A 9,402-nucleotide genomic window follows, 5' to 3' on the forward strand; every position below is an offset into this window, starting at 1 on the left:
AGAGAGAACGAGAGAGAGCGAGAGAACGAGAGAGAGAACGAGAGAGAGAGAACGAGAGAGAGCGAGAGAGAGAGAACGAGAGAGAGCGAGAGAGAGAGAACGAGAGAGAGCGAGAGAGAGAGAGCGAGAGAGAGAGAATGAGAGAGAGAGAGAGAGAACGAGAGAGAAGAGAGAGAGAGAGAGAACGAGAGAGAGAGAGAACGAGAGAGAGAGAACGAGAGAGAGCGAGAGAACGAGAGAGAGAACGAGAGAGAGAGAACGAGAGAGAGCGAGAGAGAGAGAACGAGAGAGAGCGAGAGAGAGAGAGCGAGAGAGAGAGAACGAGAGAGAGAGAGAGAGAACGAGAGAGAGAGAGAGAGAGAGAGAGACGAGAGAGAGAGAGAGAGAGAGAGAGAGAGAGAGAGAGAGAGAGAACGAGAGAGAGAGAGAGAGAGAGAGAGAGAGAGAGAGAGAACGAGAGAGAGAGAGAGAGAGAACGAGAGAGCCTTTGAGCCAACCTCATTTGATGGAAACCACCACAGTACCCCCAGTGAAACCTCTCCCACCCCACTAAAATGGAGAGTATCTGAGACCTAAGCCGTGTGTGCGAGCGTGTGGAATCATGCGCTAGTAAGTGTGTTGTAGCACATATCATACCTTGCAGAGCACCTTTGTCCAAGAAGTTGTTCAAGTTGAAGAGGGTGTTTCTAGAAGCCAGATACTGGATAAGACGCTGAGAAAAAAAAGGAGAAAAAAAAGGCAGAAATCTCAGGTCAGAATTAAGGAGTTCCTGACTAAAACGGGGTCAGAGAAATCCCATGTCCGTGTCCAAAATACCACCCTATTCACTACTTCAGCCTGGGCCCATAGGGAGGGCTCTTAATACAACGACTGCGCTATTTAGGGAACAGGGTGCTTTTTAAGATGCATCCCATCTCTTCAAGTATCAACATGGACTACATTCAATTGGCAGGGATGAGGGACACACACACACACACACACACACACACACACACACACACAGGCTGGGAATTCCCGGGAAAAGAGGCGCGCTCTGCTGAGACATGAGCAGTCTGGAACATCAACGTTCCTAGCTGATGTTCCCCATCTATCCCGGCGTTCCTGGTTCAGACGGAGCATCTCAGAATGCGGGGGATTCACGTGACGCTAGCCGACACTCTTCTAATATCCATCACACTTCTGTGACAGACAATAAACTCCCCTCAGAAAACATGGAAGGACTACAAACTGACCTTGATCTTATTCTCTCTCATTTATCAGAGTAATTAGGAAGATGTTGTCATGAGTTTTGTTTTAAGGACTGGTATGAGAGCTGAGAAAAACGTGCTCTGTGGATTGGTATGAGAGCTGAGAAAAACGTGCTCTGTGGATTGGGTGTGTGCATCTCTGATTGCACGCGTGTGTGTGTATAGCTAACTAAGCATTTGGCCTGTGGCAAATGCGAGAGGAAGCGAAGGGAAAGAGAGAGGGGAGCGGAGAGAGAGCGAGAGAGAGGAGCGGAGAGAGAGCGAAAGAGGGGAGCGGAGAGAGAGCGAGAGAGGGGAGCGGAGAGAGAGGAGCGGAGAGAGAGGAGCGGAGAGAGAGGAGCGGAGAGAGAGCGAGAGAGAGGAGCGGACAGAGAGAGAGAGGAGCGGACAGAGAGAGAGAGGAGCGGACAGAGAGAGAGAGGAGCGGAGAGAGAGAGAGAGGAGCAGAGAGAGAGGAGCGGACAGAGAGAGAGAGGAGCGGACAGAGAGAGAGAGAGAGAGAGGAGCGGACAGAGAGAGAGAGAGAGAGGAGCGGACAGAGAGAGAGAGAGAGAGAGAGCGGACAGAGAGAGAGAGAGAGAGAGAGGAGCGGACAGAGAGAGAGCGAGAGAGGAGCGGACAGAGAGAGAGAGCGAGAGAGGAGCGGACAGAGAGAGAGCGAGAGAGGAGCGGACAGAGAGAGAGAGAGAGGAGCGGAGAGCGAGAGAGAGAGGAGCGGAGAGCGAGAGAGGAGCGGAGAGCGAGAGAGGAGCGGAGAGAGAGAGGAGCGGAGAGAGAGAGGAGTGGTAAGAGCGAGCAAGAGAGCAGAAAGGAAAGAGTGAGCGAGAGTAGAAGAAAGAGAGAGTGCAACAGGACCACACAACACAAGTGGCCCAGAGCTCATGTGATCTTGTAGATCAGAGAGAATTCATGAGTATTGCTTTCATTGGAGCGTTCACTCAACTTGATTAAATCCAATTGATATGCATCAAATGGGTTGAATAGTTCCAAGATGGAGACATGGGAACCTCTCCACTGCCACAGCCTGCAGATTGATGAATTGATTCAGAGGAGAGAAAAGGGAGGGGCCTATGCCGCTCTGTATATTTATATATAAACTCAAAGAAATGTCCTCTCACTGTCAACTGTGTTAATCTTCAGAAAACTTAACACGTGTAAATATTTGTATGAACATAAGATTCAACAGCTGAAACAAACTGAACAAGTTCCACAGACATGTGAGTAACAGAAATGGAACAGTGTATCCCTGAACAAAGGGGAGTCAAAATCAAAAGTAACAGTCAATGCAGCTGGTGGCCACACCAGATACTAAGTACTGCAGTGCATCTCCTCCTCATGGACTGCACCAGATTTGCCAGTTCTTGCTGTGAGATGTTACCCCACTCTTCCACCAAGGCACCTTCAAGTTCCCTAGACAATTCTGGGGCGGAATGGCCCTAGGCCTCACCCTCCGATCCAACAGGTCCCAGACGTGCTCAATGGGATTGAGATCCGGGCTATTCGCTGGCCATGGTAGAACACTGACATTCCTGTCTTGTAGGAAATCACGCACAGAACGAGCAGTATGGCTGGTGGCATTGTCATGCTGGAGGGTCATGTCAGGATGAGCCTGCAGGAAGGGTACCACATGAGGGAGGTGGATGTCTTCCCTGTAACACACAGCGTTGATATTGCCTGCAATGACAACAAGCTCAGTCTGATGATGCTGTGACACACCGCCCCAGACCATGACGGACCCTCCACATCCAAATTGATCCCACTCCAGAGTACAGACCTCGGTGTAACGCTCATTCCTTCGACGATAAACGAGAATCCGACCATCAGACCTGGTGAGACAAAACCGCGACTTGTCAGTGAAGAGCACTTTTTGACAGTCCTGTCTGGTCCAGCGACGGTGGGTTTGTGCCCATAGGCGACGTTGTTGCCGGTGATGTCTGGTGAGGACCTGCCTTTTACAACAGGCCTACAAGCCCTCAGCCTCTCTCCCTGTACCTGTCCTGCAGGTGTGACGTGTTGTTACACGTGGTCTGCCACTGCGAGGACGATCAGCTGTACGTCCTGTCTCCCTGTAGCGCTGTCTTAGGCATCTCACAGTACGGACATTGCAAGTTATTGCCCTGGCCATATTTGCAGTCCTCATGCCTCCTTGCAGCATGCCTAAAGCACATTCACACAGATGAGCAGGGACCCTGGGCATCTTTCTTTTAGTGTTTTTCAGTCAGTACAAAGGCCTCTTTAGTGTCCTAAGCTTTCATAACTGACTTTAATTGCCTACCGTCTGTAAGCTGTTTAGTGTCTTAATGACCGTTCCACAGGTGCATGTTCATTAATTGTTTATGGTTCATTGAACAAGCATTGGAAACAGTGTTTAAACCCTTTTACAATGAAGATCTGTGAAGTTATTTGGATTTTTACAAACTATCTTTGAAAGACAGGGTCCTGAAAAAGGGACTATTTTTTGCTGAGTTTACATATTCTTATTCCATCCCTTTAGATGCGTGTATTAGGTAGTTGTGGAATTGTTAGATTACTTGATATTACTGCACTGTCAAAACTAGAAGCACACGCATTTCGCTACACTCACAGTAACATCTGCTAACCATGTGACCAATAACATCTGCTAACCATGTGACCAATAACATCTGCTAACCATGTGACCAATAACATCTGCTAACCATGTGACGAATAACATTTGATTTGAGAGGAGGGGAGAAGATGGGAAGTGGAGAGGCCTTGAAACGGATTGAGAAGCAGTCTACTAGCCCGTCAAATAATTAATGTTGGAATAACGTTCGACTGTGTCAGAGGGAAAACGACATCTATTATTAAGACATCTGAGTCTTCAATGAGAAAGCCCTCGCTCTAACTGACCTCTCTCTCTCTCGTTCACTCTTCGCATTTCTGTCTCCCTCTCTCTCGATCAGTCTCGCCCCCCCCCCCCCCTTCTCTCTCTCTCGCTCTGGTTCAAAAACTAGCTAGCTATAGAACTCATTAAACCAATCCCTCTTTAGTTCAGTCTCTTTGGGTAAATCCCATCTTTACCCCCGTGTCCTCTTTTCAAAACTATAAATAAAATACTTACAAAAAGGCATTGCTGTTTCTGCTTACGATTTTTGTTAAAGTAACTAGACTCAAAAAGTTACAAGTAAATAAAAAGAGAATGGAATGCGTCTTAAAAGACGTTTGTTTCTTTCGGAGAAAAGTTTGCAGTTACCACGGAAACCAAAGAGCACCTGCCGACAGAAGTTTATATTAACTGAAAAAACTAAGGAGAGAAAAAAAAGAAGGTGTTTTATATATAAAATCACACACACAACGTAGTACCCTACGGATTGCATCAAAGGATAGAGAGACAAAGTTTTAGTTTTTTTACCTTTATTTAACCAGGCAAGTCAGTTAAGAACAAATTCTTATTTTGAATGACGGCCTAGGAACAGTGGGTTAACTGCCTGTTCAGGGGCAGAACGACAGATTTGTACCTTGTCAGCTCTGGTGGGATAGCTCTGGTGGGATAGCTCTGGTAAGATAGCTCTGGTGGGATAGCTCGGGTGGGATAGCTCGGGTGGGATAGCTTAATGACAGAGGGGGTGAGAGCTAACAGATGTCACTGAGAAACGGTTAGGGTTAAAGAGCTGAATCCATTCAGTCGACCGGTCGAATGTCTGGACAATAGGCTGTTTGGTCGACCGAGATTTCTTCAGTCGAGCAATAGCAAAAAAATATATATAATTTCCTGTCTGAGTGGACTAATCGCTTGTGGAGGCGATGGGGAAGGCAGTCCATCACTGAGACTGAGACTGAAAATGTACACTGAACAAAAATAAACATGCAACAAATTCAAAGATTTTACCGAGGTATAGTTCATATGGAATTCAGTTAAATGGGGGGGGGAAAAGGCCCTAATCTATGGATTTCACATGACTGGGAATAGAGCTACGCATCAGTTGGTTACAGATACCTTGGGCGTGAATCAGAAAACCAGTCAGTTCGTGGTGTGACCACCATTTGCCTCACGCAGGGTGACACATCTCCTTCACATAGCGTTGATCAGGCTGTTGATTGTGGCCTGTGGAATGTTGTCCCACTCCTCTTCATTGGCTGTGTGAAGTTGCTGGATATTGGCGGGAACTGGAACAGTCAGTCATACACGTCGATCCAGAGCATCCCAAACATGCTCAATGGGTGACAGTAGCAGTTCAAATTTTGGACACCTACTCATTCAAGGGTAAAAAAAAAATGTTTTACTATCTTCTACATTGTAGAATAATAGTGAATACATCAAAACTATTAAATAACACATATGGAATCATGTAGTAACCAAAAAAAAGTTACAATATTTTATATGTCAGATTCTAGGGTAGCCACCCTTTGCCTTGATGACAGCTTTACACACTCTTGGCATTCTCTCAAACAGCTTCACAATGCTTTTCCAAGTATTGAAGGAGTTTGCACATTTGCTGAGCACTTGTTGGCTGCTATTCCTTCAGTCTGCGGTCCAACTCATCACAAATCTCAATTGGGTTGAGGTCGGGGGAATGTGGAGGCCAGGTCATCTGATGCAGCACTCCATCACTCTCCTTCTTGGTAAAATAGCCCTTACACAGCCTGGAGGTGTTGGGTCATTATCCTGTTGAAAAACAAATGATAGTCCCACTAAGCGCAAACCAGATGGGACGGCGTATCGCTGCAGAATGCAGTGGTAGCCATGCTGGTTAAGTGCGCCTTGAATTCTAAATAATTCACTGACAGCGTCACCGGCAAAGCACCCCCACACCTCCTCCCCCATGCTTCACGGTGGGAACCACAAGTGGAGATCCCTTCACCTACTCTGCATCACAAAGACACGGCGGTTGGGACCAAAAATCTAAAATTTGGACTCATCAGACCAAAGGACAGATTTCCACCAGTCTAATGTCCGTTGCTCCTGCTTCTTGGCCCAAGCAAGTCTTCTTCTTATTGGTGTGATTTTTTTTGCAGCAATTCAATCATGAAACCCAGATTCACAGTCTCCTCTGAACAGTTGATGTTGAGATGTGTCTGTTACTTTACTCTGTGAAGCATTTATTTGGGCTGCAAGCTGAAGTGCACTTAACTCTAATGAACTTATCCTCTGCAGCAGAGGTAACTATGGGTCTTCCTTTCCTGTGGCGGTCCTCATGAGAGACAGAGTTTCATCATAGTGATTGATTGTTTTTGGCGACTGCACTTGAAGAAACTTAAGTTATCGAAATGTTCTGCAATGACTGACCTTCATGTCTTAAAGTGATGGACTGTTGTTTCTCTTTGCTTATTTGAGCTGTTCTTGCCATAATATGGACTTGGCCTTTTACCAAATAGGGCTTTCTTCTGTATACCACCCCTACCTTGTTACAACACAACTGATTGGTGCAAAAGCATTAAGGAAAGAAACATATTCCACATATGAGCTTTTAAGGCATGCCTGTAAATTGCAATGCATTCCAGGTGACTACCTCATGAAGCTGATTTAAAGAATGCCAAGAGTAGGCAAAGACTGTTATTTCATAGTTTGGATATCTTCCCTACTATTCTAAAATGTTGAAAATAGTCAAAAATAAAAGATCCTGAAATGAGTAGGTGTGTCCAAACCTTTGACAGGTACTGTATGTCTGGTGAGTAATGCAGGTCATGGAAGAACTGCGACATTTTCAGCTTCCAGGAATCGTGTTCAGATCCTTGTGACATGGGGCCTTGTATCATCATGCTGAAACATGAGGTGATGGCGGAGGATGAATGGCACGACAATGGGCCTCAGGATCTCGATACGGTATCTGTGTATTCAAATTGCCAAAGATAAAATGCAATTGCGTTCATAGCCCTTAGCTTATGCCTGCCCATACCACAACCACCACCATGGGGCGCAATGTTGACATCAGCAAACGAGACACCATACATGGGTCTGCCATCTGCCTGGTACATTTGAAACCGGGATTCATCCGTGAAGAGCACACTTTCTCCAGCGTGCTCCATCGAAGGTGAACATTTTCCCACTGAAATGGTTTACACCGCTGAACTGCAGTCAGGTCAAGACCCCGGTAAGGACGACGACCCTGAGACGGTTTCTGATTGTTTGTGGAGAAATTCTTAGGGTTTGTGAAAACCAACATCAGCTGTCCAGGTGGCTGGTGTCAGACGATCCCGCAGGTGAAGTAGCCGCATGTGGAGGTCCTGGGCTGGCGTGGTTACAGGTGGTCTGTGGTTGTGAGGCCGGTTGGACGTACTGCCAAATGTTCTAAATCAACGTTGGAGGCAGCTTATGGTAAGGAAACATTACATTCTCTAGCAACAGCTCTGGTGGACATTCCTGCAGTCAGAATGCCAATTGCACTCTTCCTTAAAACATCTGTGGCATTGTGTTGTGACATAACTGCACATTTTAGAGTGGCCTTTTATGGTTCCCAGCACAAGGTGCACCTGTGTAATGATCATGCTGTTTAAATCAGCTTCTTGATGTACCACACCTGTCAGGTGGATGGATTATCTTGGCAAAGGAGAAGTGCTCACTAACAGGGATGTAAACACATGTGTGCTAAAAACCTGTTAGAAATAAGCTTGTTGTCCATATGGAACATTTCTGGGATCTTTTTATTCAGCTCATGAAACATGGGCCCTACACTTTACATGTCGCGTTTATATTTCATTCAATGTAGTTTGTTTGCCGGGCGGTGTGACAGTGTGTGTGTGTGTGTGTGTGTGTGGGGGGTAGTGAAGGGGGGGGCGGGTAATGGTGTTGCCACTGTGGCAGAACTACAGATGACCTGTACGATGACAACCACAACACACACACACACACACACACAGATGTTGGTGTAGGAATCTGTACGACAGGGTCGCTGATGCAGCCTCAATGACTCACTGTTAGTGCCGTTGATCTAAACTCTTACACACACACCTCTATCGATTAGTAACGGATGTTTACTCCAGATGAAAAATACCATGCATTTCCCCAGAAGGCAGAAAGGAAAGAGGGAGGGAGAGAAGAGAGCTGGTCAGTGGTGGGAGTCAGACACCTACTTTATAAAAAGCTATTATTACCACACAGGGCCAATATGCTAAACAAGAACGAGGTGTTCACAATCCATTCTAGAACGAGGTGTTCACAATCCATTCTAGAACGAGGTGTTCACAATCCATTCTAGAACGAGGTGTTCACAATCCATTCTAGAACGAGGTGTTCACAATCCATTCTAGAACGAGGTGTTCACAATCCCATTCTAGAACGAGGTGTTCACAATCCATTCTAGAACGAGGTGTTCACAATCCATTCTAGAACGAGGGGTTCACAATCCATTCTAGAACGAGGGGTTCACAATCCATTCTAGAACGAGGTGTTCACAATCCATTCTAGAATGAGGGGTTCACAATCCATTCTAGAACGAGGTGTTCACAATCCATTCTAGAATGAGGGGTTCACAAATCATTCTAGGAAGTACAAGCATTTGTAACTCCCCTGACAATCTGTCTGCAGAAACTGATTGCAGTGCTGGAATAGAACGCTGCACTTCTGACTTCTACAACTTGAAGACCAACACTAATCAAAAGTGTGTCTGTGTGAGCGTGTGTCTGTGTGAGAGAGAGAGTGAGTGAGTGTGTAGGGGTCGACATTAATGCTTGTTCTCGTCCATGAAAAGCAAAAAAAACATTTTCCGGAAAACAAGACTATAGATTTATTGCAGAAAGTATTCACAGCTTTTAACTTTTCCACATGTTGTTGTGTTACAAAGTGGGATTCAGTTGAGATGGTGTCACTGACCTACACAAAATACCTCATAAGGTCAAAGTGGAATTTTGTTTGTAGAACATTTTAGAAATGAAACGATTCAAAGCTGAAATGTCTCGAGTCAATCAATACGTATTCAACCCCTTTGTTATGGCCTGAATACGTTCAGGAGTAACAATGTGCTTAAGAAATCACATTATAAATTGCATGGACTCATCCAGTGTCCAATAATATGGGTAAAATGATTTGTATAACTACGCCATCTCTGTACCCAACACATGCAGCAGGGTAGCCTAGTGGTTAGAGTGTAGAGGCAGCAGGGTAGCGTAGTGGTTAGAGTGTAGAGGCGGCAGGGTAGCCTAGTGGTTAGAGTGTAGAGGCGGCAGAGTAGCCTAGTGGTTAGAGTGTAGAGGCGGC

At 45.9% G+C, this 9,402-nt stretch overlaps 1 protein-coding gene across 11 annotated transcripts in view; it reads right to left on the reverse strand.

Annotated features, from left to right (window-relative positions):
• LOC115121732 (phosphatidylinositol-binding clathrin assembly protein-like) overlaps positions 1 to 9,402 on the reverse strand; it is a 92,739-nt gene that overhangs the window by 53,028 nt on the left and 30,309 nt on the right. For 10 of the 11 annotated variants that reach the window (XM_065025268.1, XM_065025267.1, XM_065025265.1 and 7 more), the window contains exon 3: positions 637 to 712. In XM_065025268.1, the coding sequence (XP_064881340.1) occupies positions 637 to 712 (76 nt within the window). Of the gene's footprint in view, positions 1 to 636; positions 713 to 5,205; positions 5,875 to 9,402 lie in introns of all 11 variants that reach the window. The other variant, XM_065025269.1, reaches the window with a different exon arrangement.

Source organism: Oncorhynchus nerka, linkage group LG12, assembly GCF_034236695.1.
Source record: "Oncorhynchus nerka isolate Pitt River linkage group LG12, Oner_Uvic_2.0, whole genome shotgun sequence".
Taxonomy (NCBI): domain Eukaryota; kingdom Metazoa; phylum Chordata; class Actinopteri; order Salmoniformes; family Salmonidae; genus Oncorhynchus; species Oncorhynchus nerka.